At 58.4% G+C, this 25,722-nt stretch overlaps 2 protein-coding genes across 4 annotated transcripts in view; one reads left to right on the top strand and one right to left on the bottom strand.

Annotated features, from left to right (window-relative positions):
* macrod1 (mono-ADP ribosylhydrolase 1) overlaps window positions 1-6,387 on the bottom strand; it is a 48,864-nt gene extending 42,477 nt beyond the window's left edge. For all 3 annotated transcript variants that reach the window (XM_088608783.1, XM_088608784.1, XM_088608782.1), the window contains exons 1-3: window positions 5,864-6,387; window positions 4,620-4,715; window positions 3,625-3,735 (exon numbers count right to left, since the gene is read on the bottom strand). In XM_088608783.1, coding sequence (XP_088464909.1) covers window positions 3,625-3,735; window positions 4,620-4,715; window positions 5,864-6,245 — 589 coding nt within the window. In that variant the 5' untranslated portion in view covers window positions 6,246-6,387. The remainder of the gene's footprint in view (window positions 1-3,624; window positions 3,736-4,619; window positions 4,716-5,863) is intronic.
* Window positions 6,388-8,456: 2,069 nt separating this feature from the next.
* Window positions 8,457-24,554, top strand: stip1 (stress-induced phosphoprotein 1). The gene is made up of 14 exons (XM_088608762.1): window positions 8,457-8,607; window positions 9,985-10,194; window positions 11,107-11,248; window positions 11,524-11,665; window positions 12,544-12,715; window positions 12,869-12,995; window positions 13,355-13,457; window positions 14,240-14,360; window positions 14,574-14,670; window positions 17,106-17,230; window positions 17,316-17,352; window positions 22,629-22,732; window positions 22,845-23,017; window positions 23,875-24,554. The coding sequence occupies exons 1-14, from the start codon at window positions 8,587-8,589 to the stop codon at window positions 23,945-23,947; spliced, it is 1,647 nt and encodes a 548-aa protein (XP_088464888.1). The 5' UTR covers window positions 8,457-8,586; the 3' UTR covers window positions 23,948-24,554.
* The last annotated feature ends 1,168 nt before the right edge of the window (window positions 24,555-25,722 follow it).

Genomic DNA, 25,722 nt, shown 5'->3' with positions numbered 1-25,722 from the left:
CCCACGGGCCGCTGTGTGATTCTTTCTGGAGGAGGTGTGGAGAGACAGAGGGAGGGTCGGGAAGGGAGGAGAGGTCAGGGACAGTGGGCGGAGGAGGACGGAGACAGAATTACTGGTGTCCTGGCATCACTCTCGGATGAAGAATAATCCACAACACAGGTCAACAGAGGTGCGCTTGGCTCCTGCCTGAAACTCCAAGAGCCCTGAGACCTGCCTGTCTCCCTCTCTCCCTGTGTGATAGACAGGTCTCTGACTGCCTGTCTCTCTCTCTCCCTGTGTGATAGACAGGTCTCTGACTGCCTGTCTCTCTCTCCCTGTGTGATAGACAGGTCTCTGACTGCTTGTCTCTCTCTACCTGTGTGATAGACAGGTCTCTGACTGCCTGTCTTTCTCTCCCTGTGTGATAGACAGGTCTGTGCCTGTCTCTCTCTCCCTGTGTGATAGTCAGGTCTGTGCCTGTCTCTCTCTGCCTGTGTGATAGTCAGGTCTTTGCCTGTCTGTCTCTCTCCCTGCGTGATAGACAGGTCTGTGCCTGTTCTGACAGGTGTCTCAGATGTGTTCCCCTGTATCCCGGCACTCTCTCTCCCTCTGTCTCTCTCCCTGTGTCCCTGCACTCTCTCTCCCTCTCTCTCTCTCCCTGTGTCCCTGCACTCTCTCTCTCCCTCTCTCTCTCTCCCTGTGTGAAGGCAATCAGACAGTGCAGTGGGCTGTGTCAACAGCCCAACCTCCCTGTCTCTCTGCCCCTCAGCCCCACAGCCTCCCTCTCTCTCCTCCTGTTTGTAGCAGACTCTCTCTGCCTCTGTGCTATTCTCCAGTGCTCCCTCCCTCTCTCCCTCTCTCTCTGCCTTTCTGCCTCTGTGCTCTTCTCTCTCTGTCGCTCCTGCTCGCTCTGGTGGAACCCCCAGCACACACACACACCTCACACGCACACTGTGCCTCGTTAATGTGCTATTTAATTGGTTGGTGTAGCTAATTGAATAAAGCTGAATCGAAGCAGCAGGCAAAGGGAGGACCTGATTAGCAGACAGCACACTAGGAAATGGACACGAGGCACTGAGCAGATCAACACTGCCTCCCTCCCCCTCTCTCTCCCAGTGCCTCAGCTCTCACCACTAGCCCACACTGCCTCTCTCTCTCCCAGTGCCTCAGCTCTCACCACTAGCCCACACTGCCTCCCTCTCTCTCCCAGTGCCTCAGCTCTCACCACTAGCCCACACTGCCTCCCTCTCTCTCTCCCAGTGCCTCAGCTCTCACCACTAGCCCACACTGCCTCCCTCTCTCCCTCTCTCCGTGCCTCAGCTCTCACCACTAGCCCACACTGCCTCTCTCTCTCTCTCCCAGTGCCTCAGCTCTCACCACTAGCCCACACTGCCTCCCTCTCTCTCTCTCTCCCAGTGCCTCAGCTCTCACCACTAGCCCACACTGCCTCCCTCTCTCTCTCCCAGTGCCTCAGCTCTCACCACTAGCCCACACTGCCTCCCTCTCTCTCCCAGTGCCTCAGCTCTCACCACTAGCCCACGCTGTCTCCTCTCAGTCCTTGGATGGAGGTTCCTGCGTCAGTGAGGAGAGATCACACTGAGAGACCCCCAGGTATCAAACAACTCAATAGTTAAATAAATTAATCAATTATAGGCGCACGACTGTGTACATCTTTCCAAAAGTAATTTCTCGGTGTCTGGTCAGCACTCGCCCCGATCAGACAGCTCATGAATACAAAATGGATAGAAATACCGAAAGAGAGACTGTCCTGTCAGTGTGTTCAGTATCAGTGCTGTCCAGACTCTGGACACGGGCAGTGTGGGTCAGTGTGTTCAGTATCAGTGCTGTCCAGACTCTGGACACGGGCAGTGTGGGTCAGTGTGTGTTCTGTATCAGTGCTGTCCAGACTCTGGACACGGGCAGTGTGGGTCAGTGTGTTCAGTATCAGTGCTGTCCAGACTCTGGACACGGGCAGTATGGGTCAGTGTGTTCAGTATCCGTGCTGTCCAGACTCTGGACATGGGCAGTGTGGGCCAGTGTGTGTTCTGTATCAGTGCTGTCCAGACTCTGGACACGGGCAGTGTGGGTCAGTGTGTGTTCTGTATCAGTGCTGTCCAGACTCTGGACACGGGCAGTGTGGGTCAGTGTGTTCAGTATCAGTGCTGTCCAGACTCTGGACACGGGCAGTATGGGTCAGTGTGTTCAGTATCCGTGCTGTCCAGACTCTGGACATGGGCAGTGTGGGCCAGTGTGTGTTCTGTATCAGTGCTGTCCAGACTCTGGACACGGGCAGTGTGGGTCAGTGTGTTCAGTATCAGTGCTGTCCAGACTCCAGGTGAGTATTCAGGTGTGACTGTGTCTTCTGGAGCTCTGGTCTCCTGTGTTACGGAAGCGCTCAGCACTGCTGCCGCCCTGTGGCTGTACCCAGTACTACCAGCGGCCGTCAGAAGACTGAACCGAGCTTAACGGTACCGGCGGACTGCAGACCTCTCGTTAAACTACGATCACCTTCGCATACATAAATATTTACATTTAAAACATGATGTTTTTGACTGCGTGCTACTGTTACATGTCACTCTAAGTAATCAGCTTGGAGGAAGGCTGTTAAATTGCTCTGGCGAACTGAACAATTGCAATCAGTTTAGGAGCCAACAATGAGCCACCCCTGCTCTGCGTGGTCTCTGCTGCCCTCTTGTGTCTGGAAGTCGGAACTGCAGCTCTACCACGGCTGGATCTTATTAGCAGAGAACTACTCCCTCCATCTCTTAACAGAAAGAATGGTTTCTCTTCTCCCAGGTCAGAATCAGGCAGCCCAGAGTTCATCTGGAAAGCACTGAGCACAAGGCAGGACACACACACCCTGGACAGGACAGCGGTCCATCGCAGGGCACACACACATCCTGGACAGGACAGCGGTCCTTCGCAGGACACACACACATCCTGGACAGGACAGCGGTCCATCGCAGGACACACACAAACACACACACTGGACAGGACAGCAGTCCATCACGGGACACACACACAGCCTGGACAGGACAGCGGTCCATCGCAGGACACACACACAGCCTGGACAGGACAGCGGTCCATCGCAGGACACACACACACACCCCGGACAGGACAGCAGTCCATCGCAGGACACACACACAGCCTGGACAGGACAGCGGTCCATCGCAGGACACACACACACCCCGGACAGGACAGCGGTCCATCACAGGACACACACACACACACACACACACACACACACACACACACACACACACCCCGGACAGGACAGCAGTCCATCGCAGGACACACACACAGCCTGGACAGGACAGCAGTCCATCGCAGGACACACACACAGCCTGGACAGGACAGCAGTCCATCGCAGGACACACACACAGCCTGGACAGGACAGCGGCCCATTGCAGGACACACACACAGCCTGGACAGGACAGTGGTCCGTCGCAGGACACACACACAGCCTGCAGTCTCCACACTGAAGGAGCTGCAGTCCAGAAATCGAACCCAGGACCCTGGAGCACCAACTAGCACACATCCAGAAGACCAGTCAGAACCAGCCAGCATCGCCGACAGACTGACCCTGCAGGTCCAGCTGGGGGGTCACACCGACAGGCGCCCCCTCCAGCTGGCCAGGGCACTTACCCGCGTTGACCACCGCGTCCACCTCCAGCTTGGTGATGTCTCCCCGAAACAGGGAGATCTTGGGGTTCAGGCTCTCGTTGCTCTTGAAATGCACCTCACCCTTGGGTTGTCCTGCGAACAATGGGGAACCCCAAAATCTGATCATATTGCCAGGACAGCACAGAGCCAGTACTGGGATATAGCAGACAATCGAGGGGTACAGGAGGCTGTACTGGGCTACTGAGACAGTAGTGGGGTACAAGAAGCTGTAAGAACACAGTACTGGGGTACACAAGAGAGTATTATGTTGTGGGAGACTGATTATTTTAGTGGGGTACAAGAGGCATTAAGGGGTACAAAACACTGGGGTACAGCAGACAATACTGGGGCACAGGAGGTTGTATTAAGTTACAGATGACATTAGTGGGGTACAAGAGGCAGTACGGGGGTACACAAGAGAGTATTATGTTGTGGGAGACTGATGATATTAATGGGGTACAAGAGGCATTAAGGAGTACAGAACACTGGGGTATAGCAGACAATACTGGGGCGCAGGAGGTTGTATTAGGTAACAGATGACATTAGTGGGTTACAAGAGGCACCAGTGGGGTACAGAGCACAGTACTGGGGTACACAAGAGAGTATTATGTTGTAGGAGACTGATGATATTAATGGGGTACAAGAAGCATTAAGGAGTACAGAACACTGGGGTATAGCAGACAATACTGGGGCGCAGGAGGTTGCATTAGGTAACAGATGACATTAGTGGGTTACAAGAGGCAGTACTGGGGTACAGTGCACAGTACTGGGGTACACAAGAGAGTATTATGTTGTGGGAGACTGATGATATTAATGGGGTACAATAGGCATTAAGGGGTACAGAACACTGGGGTATAGCAGACAATACTAGGGCGCAGGAGGTTGTATTAGGTTACAGATGACATTAGAGGCAGTACTGGGGTACAGCAGACAGACCTGGGGTACAGAGGAGGGGGTGCTCGTGAGGCTGGGCGTACCTGTGGCTTTCCAGGTGCGGATCTCCTCCAGGGACAGGAAGTCAGGGGTGCGATAGAGCTTGCGCCTCTCCTCCTGGCTGAGAGAGCCCAGGAGCTCTGGACAGAGAGAGAGACACTCAGTCACAGCTGAAGGGACAGGAGATCTGTCTGGTCCGCTCCAGGTGTGACAGTGCTGTCAGACTCCCAGTGCGCAGCAGTCTGATCCGCTCCAGGTGTGACAGTGCTGTCAGACTCCCAGTGCGCAGCAGTCTGATCCGCTCCAGGTGTGACAGTGCTGTCAGTCAGACTCCCAGTGCGCAGCAGTCTGATCCGCTCCAGGTGTGACAGTGCTGTCAGTCAGACTCCCAGTGCGCAGCAGTCTGATCCGCTCCAGGTGTGACAGTGCTGTCAGTCAGACTCCCAGTGTGCAGCAGTCTGATCCGCTCCAGGTGTGACAGTGCTGTCAGTCAGACTCCCAGTGCGCAGCAGTCTGATCCACTCCAGGTGTGACAGTGCTGTCAGACTCCCAGTGTGCAGCAGTCTGATCCGCTCCAGGTGTGACAGGGCTGTCAGTCAGACTCCCAGTGCGCAGCAGTCTGATCCGCTCCAGGTGTGACAGTGCTGTCAGTCAGACTCCCAGTGCGCAGCAGTCTGATCCGCTCCAGGTGTGACAGTGCTGTCAGACTCCCAGTGTGCAGCAGTCTGATCCGCTCCAGGTGCGACAGTGCTGTCAGTCAGACTCCCAGTGCGCAGCAGTCTGATCCACTCCAGGTGTGACAGGGCTGTCAGTCAGACTCCCAGTGCGCAGCAGTCTGATCCGCTCCAGGTGTGACAATGCTGTCAGACTCCCAGTGCGCAGCAGTCTGATCCGCTCCAGGTGTGACAGTGCTGTCAGACTCCCAGTGCGCAGCAGTCTGATCCGCTCCAGGTGTGACAGGGCTGTCAGTCAGACTCCCAGTGCGCAGCAGTCTGATCCGCTCCAGGTGTGACAGTGCTGTCAGTCAGACTCCCAGTGTGCAGCAGTCTGATCCGCTCCAGGTGTGACAGGGCTGTCAGTCAGACTCCCAGTGTGCAGCAGTCTGATCCGCTCCAGGTGTGACAGTGCTGTCAGTCAGACTCCCAGTGCGCAGCAGTCTGATCCGCTCCAGGTGTGACAGTGCTGTCAGACTCCCAGTGTGCAGAAGTGTGATTAACTCCATAGACCCCCTGCTCACACAGCCCTGATCTACAGTGGACCCTGGTTCCGGACGGACCCGCACTCTCACCTTTGACTCGTTCCCAGTCGCCGTCCGGCGAGTCCAGATCGATGGTGCCGCCGCCGCGCGCCGTCATGGCGCAGACCCGTCCGGTGTGCAGAGAGGCGAGACCCGCGGCACCGAGCGCCGCACCGAACCGGGCCGAGACCCGGCACACCAGCCACGCGCCGCCGGTCCGAGTTCGACCGGCCTGACTGTCTTGTCTACCCAGCGCTGGCAGCCTCCCTGCAGTCTGACGGCGGCTCGGCTCGGCGCGGATTCCGGCGAAACCCGAGCCCCGTTTCAGCTCGGAACCGAGCCCCCAACTCCAGATCCGGCTGCGGGACGGGACAGACAGAGAAAGTGCGGGGAGCTTGATCCGGGCGGCCAGGGATGAAATTTGAAACGCCATTCTCGCAGCGGTGCTCGGTTCTGACAGACAGGCGCTCCTGGGTCCGGGGATTCGGTTTCGCTTTGCTCAGACCAGCCCGCCTCTCGTGCGCACCGAGTTCAAACAGGAGCAGAGTCGCGCAAGGTCAACTCGCGGAGCTGGTGGCGCCGCAAAGCTTCCTGGGAATTGTAGTCCCGCTGTAGATGTCAGAGATGTGGGTGAGGCTCAATGGCCACAGGCTGGCCATAGAAACTGGACACAGGCAGACCTGGCTGTCCAGAGAGGACAGGCTCAGTGACCACAGCCTGGACACAAGCAGACCTGGCTGCCCAGAGAGGACAGGCTCAGTGACCACAGCCTGGACACAGACACTGGACACAGGCAGATCTGGCTGCCCAGAGAGGACAGGCTCAGTGACCACAGCCTGAACACAAACACTGGATACAGGCAGACCTGGCTGCCCAGAGAGGACAGGCTCAGTGACCATAGCCTGGACACAGACACTGGACACAGGCAGACCTGGCTGCCCAGAGAGGACAGGCTCAGTGACCACAGCCTGGACACAGACACTGGACACAGGCAGACCTGGCTGCCCAGAGAGGACAGGCTCAGTGACCACAGCCTGGACACAGACACTGGACACAGGCAGACCTGGCTGCCCAGAGAGGACAGGCTCAGTGACCACAGCCTGGACACACACTGGACACAGGCAGACCTGGCTGCCCAGAGAGGACAGGCTCAGTGACCACAGCCTGGACACAGACACTGGACACAGGCAGATCTGGCTGTCCAGAGAGGACAGGCTCAGTGACCACAGCCTGAACACAGACACTGGATACAGGCAGACCTGGCTGCCCAGAGAGGACAGGCTCAGTGACCACAGCCTGGACACAGACACTGGACACAGGCAGACCTGGCTGCCCAGAGAGGACAGGCTCAGTGACCACAGCCTGGACACAGACACTGGACACAGGCAGACCTGGCTGCCCAGAGAGGACAGGCTGTGCTCCCACTTCTTACAACATAACATCACGTAAGCAATCAACAACAACAACATCAAATAAATAACAACTCAGCTAGAGTTCTTGCTTTAGATGTCTCATAAAATAACCAGCTTGTATGCAGGCAGGTTTCTGCAAACCAGATTCCCAAGGGTATTTTCAGAATACCTGTTATAAATACACGTTATCTGAATTTATAAATTCTTTAGAGCATACAGACGTTTAAAGCGCTCTACACTTACACAATTTAAATTCACACTTCTTTATTTTTACTTAGAACACTAAACACAACATCATTGTAAGTTGAATGTATACAAATGTTTTTACATTTTAACCAGGAACAACCAGAACGCCAGAAATCTGGACATGGGACTTCAGTTGTTCCAATTTCACGCTCACAGAAAATAGTCAGTCAAACTTCAACCTTTTTTTCTGAGGAATTTCCTTCCCAGAGAAGGATACGTGCTTGTGAAGAATTTTAAAATGAGTGTGTTTAGTTTTTGGCAAGGTAGTCAGATCGTGGTCTAACAAGAGACTCGTCGTGTGCCTCACCAAAACCCACGTTCTTCCAGATCTAAGGGGTATATGGTCTCAGCCATCATCTCCCGGATGTTTTTATCACATTTCTCTATCCAAAATCATTCCCTATCTCGATTTCTAGTCCTGCGTTCACTACACCGCACGCCACTGCCCTAAGAAACGGATAGGATAGTCGTGGGGTATGAGCCACAACAGAGCCAATCTCCTGAAACCTACGGGTTTAAGTAAACAACACGCATTGTTTCAGTTTATAACAGCAAGACGGACATTTCCTGGTTAATTCCCGATCTTTCCTCCGTTCAGACACGCCCTCCTGTCGCCGAGGCTTGACAGCCAATGAGAAGGCCGGTTACTTCAACCGTGCCTTGCTCCATCCCACCAATCAGAAGCGAGGTTTCTCCGCAGCCGCCCTTTTAAAGTGCGAATTTTCTAGAACCCTGGCAGCTGATAGGTCGAGAAACTTCCAAGCTGGCCCCCCCCCCCGATAGCCGTGCGTAGAAGAAGGTGGGCGGGTCTCCCCCGGCCCGGCCAATCCCAACCCTTTCCGCTCCAGCAGGACCCAATCACGTCCCCCTCCTGGGTTGACGGACGGCCCTCGCCCTCCACTCGGGAGCGGGGAGCGCACCGGCCCGGCGTCGGCAAGGGGAGGCGGGACAGGACGTGGGCGACAGCCAATCCGCCGCGCCGGGGTCTGCGGACTGACGGGCGGGGCAGCCCGTGGGATGGCGGCACGGGCGGTCTCCCCGCCTCCCCTGCGCCAATGATAGGAGGGCGAGGGCGGGGCGGGGAGGCTGTCAGTTCGCAGTAGCTTCTGGAACCTCATGGCTGTTGCGATGGAGAAGGTGAGTTCGCCAGCGGCCGGGCGCCCTTCTGTGTCTTTTCTTTCCTTATCAGGCGCCCGAAAAGGCCGCCGTCTGGAAGAGCCGTGTGATGGCAGCGCGCCGGGTCGCTGGGGGCGGTGAGCCCCGCTGCCCGGGGCAGTCCGGGGGCGTGCTGGCTCCCCGGCAGGGGGGACCCCCCGCCCCGCGGTGCCGAAACCGGGGTCACTGCGGCGGCGGCGGCGGCGGGGAGCCCCGAGTCCGCTCGCGAGAGGAGGGGCCCCTCCACAGTGTTGTTGAGCGCCGTGTAGAGCTGTTTCCGGGGGCAGGTTTTGATTTGGGGTTTCTCTGTCCCGGGTGGGGGGTGGATTTGGGGTGCAGTGTGTCGGGCGTGACCCCCAATTTCCCTCGTTCGTCTGGGTGGTGGTGGGGGGGGTCTCGGGAATGGAGGGGGAGCGATGCGCTGTGTGGAGTCCGTGACCGTTTCCTTCGCGGGTGGGAGCCCCCCCCCCCCCGACCAGCTACGGGCCTCTTTCTAGAACCGTCTCTGCGAGAGGCTCTCCGGTCTCCGGGCTGGACGGGAGGCGCCGCTGTACACGGAGGGTGGTGGGGGTCTGGAACAGGCCGAGGTCGCGGGCGGTGGGTTTAGTCGCAGTCTGCGGGGCTGCAGCGGTCCCGGTCAGGGAGATCCTGTCCTGCTGACCCGCTGACCCGCTGACCCCCGGACACCCCCCTCCTGCTGCCCGGTCCTGTCTTGCCCCCTCCTGGCTGGGCAGCGTGTTGCTCTCCCTGATCCGGGTCTGTGGCCGGGGACACTGTGTAGTGTGGAGTAGGTGTCCGTGTGTGAGGAGTCCATAGCCTTCTGTTCCTGTCCGTCCTGTCCCTCTCCCGGTCCCCAGTGCCCTCTCTCTGTCCCTCTCGCTCCTCTCTCTCTGTCCCTCTCCCGGTCCCCAACGCCCTCTCTCTGTCCCTCTCCCTGTTCCTCTCTCTCTGTCCCTCTCCCTGTTCCTCTCTCTTGCGGTCTGTCCTGTCCCTCTCCCTGTTCCTCTCTCTCTGTCCCTCTCCCTGTTCCTCTCTCTTGCGGTCTGTCCTGTCCCTCTCCCTGTTCCTCTCTCTCTGTCCCTCTCCCTGTTCCTCTCTCTCTGTCCCTCTCCCTGTTCCTCTCTCTTGCGGTCTGTCCTGTCCCTCTCCCTGTTCCTCTCTCTCTGTCCCTCTCCCTGTTCCTCTCTCTCTGTCCCTCTCCCTGTTCCTCTCTCTTGCGGTCTGTCCTGTCCCTCTCCCTCTCAATTCAATTCAGTTTCAAGGTGCTTTATTAGCATGACCGATGGGTACGATCGGTGTTGTCAAAGCAAATAAAAATAATGATAAAATAAAATAATATCCCCCTCCCCCTGCCCCCAGGTGGCAGAGCTGAAGGATCGAGGCAACCAGGCCCTGAGCGCGGGGGACGTGGAGCAGGCGGTGCGCTGCTACAGCGAGGCCCTGACCCTCGACCCCAGGAACCACGTCCTGTACAGCAACCGCTCGGCCGCTCACGCCAAGAAGGGCGACTACCAGAGCGCACTGCAGGACGCCTGCAGGACCGTCGAGGTCAAGCCGGACTGGGGCAAGGTGTGTGTGTGTGTGCGGTCCAGACAGACCGGTCAGCGTGCGTGTGTGCGCGCAGTCCAGACAGACCGGTCAGCGTGCGTGTGTGTGTGTGTGCGCAGTCCAGACAGACTGGTCAGCGTGCGTGTGTGTGCGCAGTCCAGACAGACCGGTGTGTGTGTGTGTGTGTGTGTGTGCGTGTGTGTGCGCAGTCCAGACAGACCGGTCAGCGTGCGTGTGTGTGCGCGGTCCAGACAGACCGGTCAGCGTGTGTGCGCGGTCCAGACAGACCGGTCAGCGTGCGTGTGTGTGCGCGGTCCAGACAGACCGGTCAGCGTGCGTGTGTGTGCGCGGTCCAGACAGACCGGTCAGCGTGTGTGCGCGGTCCAGACAGACCGGTCAGCGTGTGTGCGCGGTCCAGACAGACTGGTCAGCGTGCGTGTGTGTGCGCAGTCCAGTGCGTGTCTCGGTGGGGCTCCTGGGCCAGTTCCCGAATTCTTTCCCTCATACAGACCAGTATTGCTGTTCTAGGCGCCCCTGGGGGTCTGCAGACAGATCGTCCAGTGAGACAGCAGGACAGTGCGCAGGGAGAGAGCGAGGGATGAAGAGTTCAGGGTGAGGTGTAACGCGGTCAGGGGGGGGAACCCCAAGACCGGGGGCCCCCGGACAGCGGTGCGCAGGAGCCCGGGGCCAGCGGGGCCCTGCGAGGCGAGCGACTCCAGAACCCAGGCGACGGGCCCTGCAGAACCCGCTGGGCCGGCGAGGGCGTTTCGAAAGGCTTGCCCCTGGACCGGGACTGGTCGCCAGTGCGGGGTCTCCAGCGCAGGAGGAGTGCTGTTGGGGTTTCTGTGGTGCTGGAGCAGGGCTGCTCCCGCCAGTGCCGCGGTTTCCGTAGTAACGTGCAGTAACCCCGCCCCCGCCCATCTGCCCCTGCAGGGTTACTCGCGGAAGGCGGCTGCTCTGGAGTTCCTGGGGCGGTTCGAGGAGGCCAAACTGACCTATCAGGAGGGGCTGAAGTATGAGCCGACCAATCAGCAGCTGAAGGAGGGGCTACAGAACATGGAGGCCCGGCTAGCAGGTACACTGGGAGAGAGTGTGGAGGGGGGGGTGTGGGCAGCAGGTACACTGGGAGAGAGTGTGGAGGGGGGGGGCAGCAGGTACACTGGGAGAGAGTGTGGAGGGGGGGGTGTGGGCAGCAGGTACACTGGGAGAGAGTGTGGAGGGGGGGGGCAGCAGGTACACTGGGAGAGAGCCTGGGGGGGGGTGTGGGCAGCAGGTACACTGGGAGAGAGCCTGGGGGGGGGTGGCCTCTGTCAGTCCTGACCCCGGTCCCCCTCCCTCTCCCGCCCCCAGAGAAGAAGATGGCCAATCCCTTCGCTGTGCCCAACCTGTACCAGAAGCTGGAGGGCGATCCTCGCACCCGCGCCCTGCTGGCTGACCCCAGCTACCGGGAGCTCCTGGAGCAGCTCAAGAGCCGGCCAGCCGATCTGGGCAAGTGAGTGACCGCCGGGGCGGCGTGGAGCGCTGAGCTGGACACTGGGTGACCGTTGACACTGAGCTGGACACTGAGTGACCACAGGTACAGTGTGGAGCGCTGAGCTGGACAGCGAGTGACCGCAGACACTGAGCTGGACAGTGAGTGACCGCCGGGGCGGTGTGGAGCGCTGAGCTGGACAGTGAGTGACCGCCGGGGCGGTGTGGAGCGCTGAGCTGGACACTGAGTGACCGTTGACACTGAGCTGGACAGTGAGTGACCGCCGGGGCGGTGTGGAGCGCTGAGCTGGACACTGAGTGACCATTGACACTGAGCTGGACACTGAGTGACCGTTGACGCTGAGCTGGACAGTGAGTGACAGTTGAGACTGACCTGGACACTGGGTGACCGCTGACACTGAGCTGGACAGTGAGTGACCGCCGGTACAGTATGGAGCGCTGAGCTGGACAGTGAGTGACAGTTGAGACTGACCTGGACACTGGGTGACGGCTGACACTGAGCTGGACAGTGAGTGTCCACCGGTACAGTGTGGAGCTCCTGCAGAAAACCCATGTGATTGCAAGGAGATCGCACAGGAGGAGCAGGGTGGGGTACCCCAGGAGATCGCGCAGGCTCCACGCAGGAGGAGCAGGGTGGGGTACCCCAGGAGATCGCGCAGGAGGAGCAGGGTGGGGTACCCCAGGAGATCGCGCAGGAGGAGCAGGGTGGGGTACCCCAGGAGATCGCGCAGGCTCCACGCAGGAGGAGCAGGGTGGGGTACCCCAGGAGATCGTGCAGGAGGAGCAGGGTGGGGTACCCCAGGAGATCGCGCAGGAGGGTACCCCAGGAGCGGTTCCCCTGCCCCTCTCTGAGCGCGTGCCCTATGTGCGCTCCCTCAGGAAGCTGCAGGACCCGCGGGTCATGACCACGCTCAGCGTGCTGCTCGGCATCGACCTGGCGGGCGCAGAGGAGGACGAGGAGGACACCCCTGCCCCACCCCCGCCGCCCCCCAAGAAAGCGCCCGAGCCGGCCAAGCACCGAGACGAGGACCTGCCTGAGAACAAGAGACAGGTACTGGGCCTGTCTGTCTCTGCCTCTTGTGTGCTGAGGGCCTGTCTCTCTCTCAGGGGGGTGTGTGTGTGCGAGAGTGACAGTGTGCTGAGGGCCTGTCTGTCTCTCTGGGGGGGGGGTCTGTGTGTGCTGAGGGCCTGTCTGTCTCTCCAGGCTCTGCGAGAGAAGGAGCTGGGGAATGAGGCCTATAAGAAGAAGGATTTCGACTCGGCTCTGAAACACTATGAAGCAGCACTGCAGGCTGACCCCACTAACATGACTTACCTGTCCAACCAAGCAGGTACCTGCGCCGTCGTACTGAACACCTGTCCAACCAAGCAGGTACCTGCGCCGTCGTACTGAACACCTGTCCGGCCAGGCAGGTACCTGCGCCGTCGTACTGAACACCAGTCCGGCCAGGCAGGTACCTGCGCCGTCGTACTGAACACCTGTCCAACCAGGCGCCGTCGTACTGAACACCTGTCCAGCCAGGCAGGTACCTGCGCTGTCATACTGAACAGCTGGCATGTTATTGCTCTCGGCGCACGCCTGTGCTGTGTACTGGCTGTACTGGTTGTCCTGGGTAGGACTGTAGTGTGCTCCTCACCCCAGTCTCTGTGCTGGGAGCGCCTGTCATGACCGCCCTGTCCTCTCTCTCAGCCGTGTTCTTCGAGAAGGGAGACTTCAGCCGCTGCAGGGAGCTGTGTGAGAAGGCCATCGAGGTGGGCCGGGAGCACAGGGAGGACTACAGGACCATCGCCAAGTAAGGCTCTCTCGAACCCCCAGCACTGGACACCCCAGGGCAGGGTGACCCCCAGCCCTGACCCCACTGGACACCCCAGTGCAGTGTGACCCCCCCAGCCCTGACCCCACTGGACACCCCAGTGCAGTGTGGCCCCCCCAGCCCTGACCCCACTGGACACCCCAGTGCAGTGTGACCCTCCAGCCCTGACCCCACTGGACACCCCAGTGCAGTGTGACCCCCAGCACTGACCCCACTGGACACCCCAGTGCAGTGTGACCCCCAGCCCTGACTCCACTGGACACCCCAGTGCAGTGTGACCCCAGCCCTGACTCCACTGGACACCCCGGTGCAGTGTGACTCCCAGCCCTGACCCCACTGGACACCCCAGTGCAGTGTGACCCCCAGCCCAGACCCCACTGGACACCCCAGTGCAGTGTGACCCCAGCCCAGACCCCACTGGACACCCCAGTGCAGTGTGACCCCAGCCCAGACCCCACTGGACACCCCAGTGCAGTGTGACCCCCAGCCCTGACCCCACTGGACACCCCGGTGCAGTGTGACCCCCAGCCCTGACCCCACTGGACACCCCGGTGCAGTGTGACCCCCAGCCCTGACCCCACTGGACACCCCGGTGCAGTGTGACCCCCAGCCCTGACCCCACTGGACACCCCGGTGCAGTGTGACCCCCAGCCCTGACCCCACTGGACACCCCGGTGCAGTGTGAGCCCAGTGGAGGTGCCTGGGAGACGTGGGCGTGTGGCTGTGGGGGTGACGGGGTGACGGGTGGTCTCTCCCGGCAGGGCCTACGCGCGGATTGGGAACTCCTTCTACAAGGAGGAGAAGTACAAGGAGGCGATCCAGTTCTACAACAAGAGCCTGACGGAGCACCGCACTCCAGAGGTGCTGAAGAAGTGCCAGCAGGTGAGTCGGCTCTCTGGCTCCGGCCAGTGAAACTCTCTCTCGCCCCTCTCTGGCCCCTCTCCGGCCCTCTCTGGCCCCTCTCCAGCCCCTCTCCTCTCTCCCAGAATCATACAGCTGTGTTGTGTGTCACCAGTGAACTGCAGTGTTGCCAAACCAGACACAATCAACACAATGTTTACAGACGTTTCCCCTCTCTCCTCTCTCGCTCCGCAGGCGGAGAAGATCCTGAAGGAGCAGGAGAAGCTGGCCTACATCAACCCAGACCTGGCTCTGGAGGAGAAGAACAAGGGGAACGAGGCCTTTCAGAAGGGTGAGGGGCTGGACTGGACCTGGACTGGGGCAGGGCTGGACTGGACTAGGCAGGAGTGGAGAGGGCAGGGCTGGACTGGACTAGGCAGGAGTGGAGAGGGCAGGGCTGGACTGGGGCAGGAGTGGAGAGGGCAGGGCTGGACTGGACTGGGGCAGGAGTGGAGAGGGCAGGGCAGGGCAGGACTGGACTGGGGCAGGAGTGGAGAGGGCAGGGCTGGACTAGGCAGGAGTAGAGAGGGCTGGACTGAACCTGGACTGGGGCAGGGCAGGAGTATAGAGGGCTGGACTGGGGCAGGAGTGGAGAGGGCAGGGCTGGACTGGGGCAGGAGTGGAGAGGGCAGGGCTTGACTGGGGCAGGAGTGGAGAGGGCAGGGCAGGGCTGGACTGGGGCAGGAGTGGAGAGGGCAGGGCTGGACTGGACTGGGGCAGGGCAGGGCTGGACTGGACTGGGGCAGGAGTGGAGAGGGCAGGGCTGGACTGGGGCAGGAGTGGAGAGGGCAGGGCTGGACTGGACTGGGGCAGGGCAGGGCTGGACTGGGGCAGGAGTGGAGAGGGCAGGGCTGGACTGGGGCAGGAGTGGAGAGGGCAGGGCAGGGCTTGACTGGGGCAGGAGTGGAGAGGGCAGGGCTGGACTGGACTGGGGCAGGGCAGGGCTGGACTGGACTGGGGCAGGAGTGGAGAGGGCAGGGCTGGACTGGACTGGGGCAGGAGTGGAGAGGGCAGGGCTGGACTGGGGCAGGAGTGGAGAGGGCAGGGCTGGACTGGACTGGGGCAGGGCAGGGCTGGACTGGGGCAGGAGTGGAAAGGGCAGGGCTGGACTGGGGCAGGAGTACAGAGGGCAGGACTGGACTGGGGCAGGAGTACAGAGGGCTGGACGGGGGCAGGGCAGGGCTGGACTGGGGCAGGAGTGGAGAGGGCAGGGCTGGACTGGGGCAGGAGTAGAGAGAGGGCAGGGCTGGACTGGGGCAGGAGTGGAGAGGGCAGGGCTGGACTGGGGCAGGAGTAGAGAGAGGGCAGGGCTGGACTGGGGCAGGAGTGGAGAGGGCAGGGCTGGACTGGGGCAGGAGTGGAGAGGGCAGGGCTGGACTGGGGCAGGAGTAGAGAGAGGGCAGGGCTGGACTGGGGCAGGAGTAGAGAGAGGGCAGGGCTGGACTGGGGCAGGAGTAGAGAGAGGGCAGGGCTGGACTGGGGCAGGAGTACAGAGGGCAGGGCTGGACTGGGGCAGGAGTGGAGAGGGCAGGGCAGGGCTGGACTGGGGCAGGAGGGGAGAGGGCAGGGCTGGACTGGACTGGGGCAGGAGTGGAGAGGGCAGGGCTGGGCTGGACTGGGGCAGGGCAGGTCTGGACTGGGGCAGGAGTGGAGTGGGCAGGGCTGGACTGGATTTCGAGTGGAGAGGGCAGGGCTGGACTGGACTGGGGCAGGGCAGGGCTGGACTGGGGCAGGAGTGGAGAGGGCAGGGCTGGACTGGACTGGGGCAGGGCAGGGCTGGACTGGGGCAGGAGTGGAGAGGGCAGGGCTGGACTGGACTGGGGCAGGGCAGGGCTGGACTGGGGCAGGAGTGGAAAGGGCAGGGCTGGACTGGGGCAGGAGTACAGAGGGCAGGACTGGACTGGGGCAGGAGTACAGAGGGCTGGACGGGGGCAGGGCAGGGCTGGACTGGGGCAGGAGTGGAGAGGGCAGGGCTGGACTGGGGCAGGAGTAGAGAGAGGGCAGGGCTGGACTGGGGCAGGAGTGGAGAGGGCAGGGCTGGACTGGGGCAGGAGTGGAGAGGGCAGGGCTGGACTGGACTGGGGCAGGAGTGGAGAGGGCAGGGCTGGACTGGGGCAGGAGTACAGAGGGCTGGACGGGGGCAGGAGTGGAGAGGGCAGGGCTGGACTGGGGCAGGAGTGGAGAGGGCAGGGCTGGACTGGGGCAGGAGTGGAGAGGGCAGGGCAGGGCTGAACTGGACTGGGGCAGGAGTGGAGAGGGCAGGGCTGGACTGGACTGGGGCAGGAGTGGAGAGGGCAGGGCTGGACTGGGGCAGGAGTACAGAGGGCTGGACGGGGGCAGGAGTGGAGAGGGCAGGGCTGGACTGGGGCAGGAGTGGAGAGGGCAGGAGTGGAGAGGGCTGGACGGGGGCAGGAGTGGAGAGGGCAGGGCTGGACTGGGGCAGGAGTGGAGAGGGCAGGGCTGGACTGGGGCAGGAGTGGAGAGGGCTGGACGGGGGCAGGAGTGGAGAGGGCAGGGCTGGACTGGGGCAGGAGTGGAGAGGGCAGGGCTGGACTGGGGCAGGAGTACAGAGGGCTGGACGGGGGCAGGAGTGGAGAGGGCTGGACTGGGGCAGGAGTGGAGAGGGCAGGGCTGGACTGGGGCAGGAGTACAGAGGGCTGGACGGGGGCAGGGCTGCAGTGGGGCAGCAGCGCCGCCCAGTGAGTCACAGAGTCTTCCCCTGTCCAGGCGACTATCCCCTGGCCATGAAGCACTACACCGAGGCCATCAGGCGCAACCCCAGCGACGCCAAACTCTACAGCAACCGAGCGGCCTGCTGCACCAAGCTGCTGGAGTTCCAGCTGGCCCTCAAGGTACCGCCACCCCCTGTCCGTCTCTCTCCCCCCCCGGCGCTGTGTCCGGTCACTCACTCCCTCTCCCCTCTCCCCTCTCTCCCAGGACTGTGAGGAGTGCATCAGACTGGACCCCTCCTTCAGTAAGTACAGACCCAGGATGCCCAGTCCGGACGGTCGGTCTGTGTGCAGGTCCTTGGCCGACTCGGATATTCACCAGTCTGGCTCTGTGCACTGGCCTGCATTGATCACCCCCTTCAGACAGGAAGCATCTGCCTACGATGATTCGTGTATCGTTTCCCCCCTCTCCATCCGTACAAGCCATTGTCACACTCACTCTCCCCCTCTGTGTGTAGTTAAGGGTGAAACACTCACTCTCTCCCTCTGTGTGTAGTTAAGGGTGATACACTCACTCTCCCCCTCTGTGTGTAGTTAAGGGTGATACACTCACTCTCCCCCTCTGTGTGTAGTTAAGGGTGAAACACTCACACTCTCCCTCTGTGTGTAGTTAAGGGTGATACACTCTCCCTCTGTGTGTAGTTAAGGGTGAATACACTCACTCTCTCCCTCTGTGTGTAGTTAAGGGTGATACACTCTCCCTCTGTGTGTAGTTAAGGGTGATACCCTCACTCTCTCCCTCTGTGTGTAGTTAAGGGTGATACCCTCACTCTCTCCCTCTGTGTGTAGTTAAGGGTGATACACTCCCCCTCTGTGTGTAGTTAAGGGTGAAACACTCACTCTCTCCCTCTGTGTGTAGTTAAGGGTGATACACTCACTCTCCCCCTCTGTGTGTAGTTAAGGGTGATACACTCACTCTCCCCCTCTGTGTGTAGTTAAGGGTGAAACACTCACACTCTCCCTCTGTGTGTAGTTAAGGGTGATACACTCTCCCTCTGTGTGTAGTTAAGGGTGAATACACTCACTCTCTCCCTCTGTGTGTAGTTAAGGGTGATACACTCTCCCTCTGTGTGTAGTTAAGGGTGATACACTCACACTCTCCCTCTGTGTGTAGTTAAGGGTGATACACTCACTCTCTCCCTCTGTGTGTAGTTAAGGGTGATACACTCACTCTCCCCCTCTGTGTGTAGTTAAGGGTGAAACACTCACACTCTCCCTCTGTGTGTAGTTAAGGGTGATACACTCTCCCTCTGTGTGTAGTTAAGGGTGATACACTCACTCTCTCCCTCTGTGTGTAGTTAAGGGTGATACACTCTCCCTCTGTGTGTAGTTAAGGGTGAATACACTCACTCTCTCCCTCTGTGTGTAGTTAAGGGTGATACACTCACTCTCTCCCTCTGTGTGTAGTTAAGGGTGATACACTCACTCTCTCCCTCTGTGTGTAGTTAAGGGTGATACACTCACTCTCTCCCTCTGTGTGTAGTTAAGGGTGAATACACTCACTCTCTCCCTCTGTGTGTAGTTAAGGGTGATACACTCACTCTCCCCCTCTGTGTGTAGTTAAGGGTGAAACACTCACACTCTCCCTCTGTGTGTAGTTAAGGGTGATACACTCTCCCTCTGTGTGTAGTTAAGGGTGATACACTCACTCTCTCCCTCTGTGTGTAGTTAAGGGTGATACACTCACTCTCTCCCTCTGTGTGTAGTTAAGGGTGATACACTCACTCTCTCCCTCTGTGTGTAGTTAAGGGTGATACACTCACTCTCCCCCTCTGTGTGTAGTTAAGGGTGAATACACTCACTCTCTCCCTCTGTGTGTAGTTAAGGGTGATACACTCTCCCTCTGTGTGTAGTTAAGGGTGAATACACTCACTCTCTCCCTCTGTGTGTAGTTAAGGGTGATACACTCACTCTCTCCCTCTGTGTGTAGTTAAGGGTGATACACTCACTCTCCCCCTCTGTGTGTAGTTAAGGGTGATACACTCACTCTCCCCCTCTGTGTGTAGTTAAGGGTGATACACTCACTCTCCCCCTCTGTGTGTAGTTAAGGGTGAATACACTCACTCTCTCCCTCTGTGTGTAGTTAAGGGTGATACACTCTCCCTCTGTGTGTAGTTAAGGGTGATACACTCACTCTCTCCCTCTGTGTGTAGTTAAGGGTGATACACTCTCCCTCTGTGTGTAGTTAAGGGTGATACACTCACTCTCTCCCTTTGTGTGTAGTTAAGGGTGAATACACTCACTCTCTCCCTCTGTGTGTAGTTAAGGGTGATACACTCACTCTCCCCCTCTGTGTGTAGTTAAGGGTGATACACTCTCCCTCTGTGTGTAGTTAAGGGTGATACACTCACTCTCCCCCTCTGTGTGTAGTTAAGGGTGAATACACTCACTCTCTCCCTCTGTGTGTAGTTAAGGGTGATACACTCACTCTCTCCCTCTGTGTGTAGTTAAGGGTGATACACTCACTCTCTCCCTCTGTGTGTAGTTAAGGGTGATACACTCACTCTCTCCCTCTGTGTGTAGTTAAGGGTGATACACTCACTCTCCCCCTCTGTGTGTAGTTAAGGGTGAATACACTCACTCTCCCCCTCTGTGTGTAGTTAAGGGTGAATACACTCACTCTCTCCCTCTGTGTGTAGTTAAGGGTGATACACTCACTCTCTCCCTCTGTGTGTAGTTAAGGGTGATACACTCACTCTCTCCCTCTGTGTGTAGTTAAGGGTGATACACTCACACTCTCCCTCTGTGTGTAGTTAAGGGTGATACACTCACTCTCCCCCTCTGTGTGTAGTTAAGGGTGAATACACTCACTCTCTCCCTCTGTGTGTAGTTAAGGGTGATACACTCACTCTCTCCCTCTGTGTGTAGTTAAGGGTGATACACTCACTCTCTCCCTCTGTGTGTAGTTAAGGGTGAAACACTCACTCTCCCCCTCTGTGTGTAGTTAAGGGTGAATACACTCACTCTCTCCCTCTGTGTGTAGTTAAGGGTGATACACTCACTCTCTCCCTCTGTGTGTAGTTAAGGGTGATACACTCACTCTCTCCCTCTGTGTGTAGTTAAGGGTGATACACTCACACTCTCCCTCTGTGTGTAGTTAAGGGTGATACACTCACTCTCCCCCTCTGTGTGTAGTTAAGGGTGAATACACTCACTCTCTCCCTCTGTGTGTAGTTAAGGGTGATACACTCACTCTCTCCCTCTGTGTGTAGTTAAGGGTGATACACTCACTCTCTCCCTCTGTGTGTAGTTAAGGGTGAAACACTCACACTCTCCCTCTGTGTGTAGTTAAGGGTGATACACTCACTCTCCCTCTGTGTGTAGTTAAGGGTGAATACACTCACTCTCTCCCTCTGTGTGTAGTTAAGGGTGATACACTCACTCTCTCCCTCTGTGTGTAGTTAAGGGTGATACACTCACACTCTCCCTCTGTGTGTAGTTAAGGGTGATACACTCACTCTCCCTCTGTGTGTAGTTAAGGGTGATACACTCACTCTCTCCCTCTGTGTGTAGTTAAGGGTGATACACTCACACTCTCCCTCTGTGTGTAGTTAAGGGTGATACACTCACTCTCCCTCTGTGTGTAGTTAAGGGTGATACACTCACTCTCTCCCTCTGTGTGTAGTTAAGGGTGAATACACTCACTCTCTCCCTCTGTGTGTAGTTAAGGGTGATACACTCACACTCTCCCTCTGTGTGTAGTTAAGGGTGATACACTCACACTCTCCCTCTGTGTGTAGTTAAGGGTGATACACTCTCCCTCTGTGTGTAGTTAAGGGTGATACACTCACTCTCTCCCTCTGTGTGTAGTTAAGGGTGATACACTCTCCCTCTGTGTGTAGTTAAGGGTGAAACACTCGCACTCTCCCTCTGTGTGTAGTTAAGGGTGATACACTCTCCCTCTGTGTGTAGTTAAGGGTGAAACACTCACTCTCTCCCTCTGTGTGTAGTTAAGGGTGATACACTCACTCTCTCCCTCTGTGTGTAGTTAAGGGTGATACACTCTCCCTCTGTGTGTAGTTAAGGGTGAAACACTCACTCTCTCCCTCTGTGTGTAGTTAAGGGTGATACACTCACTCTCTCCCTCTGTGTGTAGTTAAGGGTGATACACTCACTATCTCTCTCTGTGTGTAGTTAAGGGTGAAACACTCACTCTCTCCCTCTGTGTGTAGTTAAGGGTGAAACACTCACTCTCTCCTTCTGTGTGTAGTTAAAGGTGATACACTCACACTCTCCCTCTGTGTGTAGTTAAGGGTGAATACACTCACTCTCTCCCTCTGTGTGTAGTTAAGGGTGAATACACTCACTCTCTCCCTCTGTGTGTAGTTAAGGGTGATACACTCACTCTCTCCCTCTGTGTGTAGTTAAGGGTGATACACTCACTCTCTCCCTCTGTGTGTAGTTAAGGGTGATACACTCTCCCTCTGTGTGTAGTTAAGGGTGATACACTCTCCCTCTGTGTGTAGTTAAGGGTGATACCCTCACTCTCTCCCTCTGTGTGTAGTTAAGGGTGATACACTCACTCTCTCCCTCTGTGTGTAGTTAAGGGTGATACACTCACACTCTCCCTCTGTGTGTAGTTAAGGGTGATACACTCTCCCTCTGTGTGTAGTTAAGGGTGATACACTCTCCCTCTGTGTGTAGTTAAGGGTGATACACTCTCCCTCTGTGTGTAGTTAAGGGTGATACACTCTCCCTCTGTGTGTAGTTAAGGGTGATACACTCGCACTCTCCCTCTGTGTGTAGTTAAGGGTGAAACACTCACTATCTCCCTCTGTGTGTAGTTAAGGGTGAATACACTCACTCTCTCCCTCTGTGTGTAGTTAAGGGTGATACACTCTCCCCCTGTGTGTAGTTAAGGGTGATACACTCGCACTCTCCCTCTGTGTGTAGTTAAGGGTGAAACACTCACTATCTCCCTCTGTGTGTAGTTAAGGGTGAATACACTCCCTCTCTCCCTCTGTGTGTAGTTAAGGGTGATACACTCTCCCTCTGTGTGTAGTTAAGGGTGATACACTCTCCCTCTGTGTGTAGTTAAGGGTGATACACTCGCACTCTCCCTCTGTGTGTAGTTAAGGGTGATACACTCTCCCTCTGTGTGTAGTTAAGGGTGATACCCTCACTCTCTCCCTCTGTGTGTAGTTAAAGGTGATACCCTCACTCTCTCCCTCTGTGTGTAGTTAAGGGTGAATACACTCACTCTCTCCCTCTGTGTGTAGTTAAGGGTGATACACTCTCCCTCTGTGTGTAGTTAAGGGTGATACACTCGCACTCTCCCTCTGTGTGTAGTTAAGGGTGAATACACTCACTCTCTCCCTCTGTGTGTAGTTAAGGGTGAATACACTCACTCTCTCCCTCTGTGTGTAGTTAAGGGTGAATACACTCACTCTCTCCCTCTGTGTGTAGTTAAGGGTGAATACACTCACTCTCTCCCTCTGTGTGTAGTTAAGGGTGAAACACTCACACCCTCCCTATGTGTGTAGCTAAGGGTGATACCCTCACACTCTCCCTCTGTGTGTAGTTAAAGGTTACACTCGGAAGGCTGCTGCCCTGGAGGCTATGAAGGATTTCACCAAAGCCATGGACTTCTACCAGAAAGCCCTGGAGCTGGACTCCAACTCTAAGGTACCGCCTGGTCCTGACCACACATGACAGCGGCCTTCTGTCCCCTCTGTCCTCCTGTCCCCCGTCTGCCTGTCCCGTTCTCTCACCCTGTCCCGCCCCCCTCGCCCTGCAGGAGGCGGCAGAGGGGATCCAGCGCTGTTTGATCAGCCAGTCCGTGCGGAACGACACCCCGGAGGAGGTCAAGCGCAGGGCCATGTCCGACCCCGAGGTCCAGCAGATCATGAGCGACCCGGCCATGAGGCTGATCCTGGAGCAGATGCAGAAGGACCCGCAGGCGCTGAGCGAGTACGAGCCCCGGACTCCGGCACGCACACGCACACACTGACCCTGGTGCACACACGGTCTCGCACCAGCACACGCACACACTGACCCTGGTGCACACACGGTCTCGCACCGGCACACGCACACACTGACACTGGTGCACACACGGTCTCGCACCGGCACACGTACAGCACCTTCACGCACGCACTGACACTGGTGCACGCACGCGCACACGCACGCACTGACACTGGCGCGCGCACACACTGCCACTGGTGCACGCACGTGCACACGCACGCACTGCCACTGGTGCACGCACGCACGCACTGACACTGGCGCGCGCACACACTGCCACTGGTGCACGCACGTGCACACGCACGCACTGCCACTGGTGCACACGCACGCACTGCCACTGGTGCACGCACGTGCACACGCACGCACTGCCACTGGTGCACGCACACGCACGCACTGCCACTGGTGCACGCACACGCACACGCACGCACTGCCACTGGTGCACACGCACGCACTGCCACTGGTGCACGCACGTGCACACGCACGCACTGCCACTGGTGCACACGCACGCACTGCCACTGGTGCACGCACGTGCACACGCACGCACTGCCACTGGTGCACACGCACACGCACGCACTGCCACTGGTGCACACGCACGCACTGCCACTGGTGCACACGCACACGCACGCACTGCCACTGGTGCACGCACTGCCACTGGTGCACGCACACACTGCCACTGGTGCGCGCACGCACAAGCACTGACGCTGGCACAAGCAGAGCACCTACACACACAGACGCACACGTAGAGCAGTTACACGCACGCCCCGAGAGGCAGGCTGGGGCTCTCAACCTCTCTCTCTCTCCCCGCACAGCCACCTGAAGAATCCGGTGATTGCTCAGAAGATTCAGAAGCTGATCGACGTGGGCTTGATCGCGATCCGGTGATCCGCTGGAGAGACAGAAGAAGGACAAAGAGGGGGGGTGGGGGGGAAGGGGGGCATGATGGGAGAATTCACACACAATCACAGACCCAGGGGAGGGGGGAAGGCCTGGTCTTGGGGGGGGGGGGGGGCACTGTCCTGCAGGTCTGACGGGTCACCCTGAAGTCCTCCATCTGCTGAGACTGGGGATGCTGGAGTCCTGGTCAAGTCTGGAGTGTCCAGCTGTGTCCCTGGAGAGGGGCGGAGTTCTGGCGTCTTCATCCCCAGTGACCCCTGCATCCCAGCACTGACCGGCTCTCCTGCCTCACTGGGGCTCCCCAGGCCAGGGACAGCCCCCCCTGCTCCAGCACCCTTCCACAGACCATCACCCCAGCGCCTCGCGCAGTCAGTCACCCCTGAACCCTGCTGCCCCTGTGCGGCAGGCGGGGGTGAGGGGTCGGTCAGCTGTTTCATAAGCGGTTTTGTTCTGTTCATTTTTATAAGACTGGTATTTATGGGTCTCAGCCCTGGGCTGGAGTGTTGCGGTTGTTGTCGGGGGGGGAGGTCGGCGTTTCCTTGTCTGCTCTGTTGCTGTCCGATTCTGAAATAATAAGAATGACGCTGATGAGAGACTCTTGGTTACTGTGTTTTCTTCCTGACTGGTGTGTGGGGGTCAGTCTGGGAGGGGTGGGTGTATGTGTGTGTGTGGGGGTCAGTCTGGGAGGGGTGGGTGGGTGTGTGTGTGTGTGGGAGGGGTGGGTGTGTGTGGGGGTCAGTCTGGGAGGGGTGGGTGTGTGTGGGTCAGTCTGGGAGGGCAGTGTGTAAGTGGGTGTACGTGTGTCAGTCTGTGAGGGGTGGGTGTGTGTGTGTGTGGGGGTCAGTCTGGGAGGGGTGGGTGTGTGTGTGTGTGTGGGGGTCAGTCTGGGAGTGGTGGGTGTGTGTGTGTGTGTGGGGGTCAGTCTGGGAGGGGTGGGTGTGTGTGTGTGGGGGTCAGTCTGGGAGGGGTGGGTGTGTGTGGGTCAGTCTGGGAGGGCAGTGTGTAAGTGGGTGTACGTGTGTCAGTCTGTGAGGGGTGGGGGTGTGTGTGTGTGTGTCAGTCTGGGAGGGGTGGGTGTGCGTGTGTGTGGGGGTCAGTCTTTCAGGGGTGGGTGTGTGTGTCAGTCTGTGAGGGGTGAATCTGAGATCATCAGAGCAGAAGAGTTAAGGTGAAGGCACTCATTATCCTGGAGAGAGCGTCTTCACAGTTGTCCTGTACGGAAATGTGAACAGCACTAGTGTCGCCACCAGGGGGCGCTGCAGCGATTCACTCGTCAACCCGCTCTTGACTGACAAGGGGGCCGGCCCCTGCAGAAGAATAATCGTTGCCTTGCTGTAAAGGTGACCTGTGACCAGCGGGCGGAGCTCCTGCCCCTGGACTCGAGCTTCATCACGGGCTGCCTGACAGCTGCTGTTCTGTTACCCCCGCGTGAGGGGACGGCTAAAAATACACTTTGTCAAACAGCCAGCACGCGCCTCTGAGCGCACAGCTGCCATAGAAGCCCCACCGCAGCTCTCCGACCTGTGACCTGTGACCTGTGACCTGTGACCTGCTCCGGCGGTGCAGTGGTGCTGAAGTCCGCGTTGCTACCTCACAGCGCTGGGGTCCCGGGTTCGGGTCCCGGGGGGGGATGTGCTGTCTGTGTGGAGTTTGCATGGGTTTCTTCCTACAGTCCGAAGACATGCTGGTGGGCTAACTGGCTTCTGGGAAAACTGGCCCTGGTGTGAGTAAGTGTGTCAGTGTGTGTGTGTGTCCCGCGATGG

Source organism: Lepisosteus platostomus, chromosome 16, assembly GCF_059453375.1.
Source record: "Lepisosteus platostomus isolate fLepPlt1 chromosome 16, fLepPlt1.hap1, whole genome shotgun sequence".
NCBI classification, from domain to species: domain Eukaryota; kingdom Metazoa; phylum Chordata; class Actinopteri; order Semionotiformes; family Lepisosteidae; genus Lepisosteus; species Lepisosteus platostomus.
The sequence above is the reverse complement of the archived record's forward strand: the minus strand, read 5'-3'. Positions and strand labels throughout refer to the sequence as shown.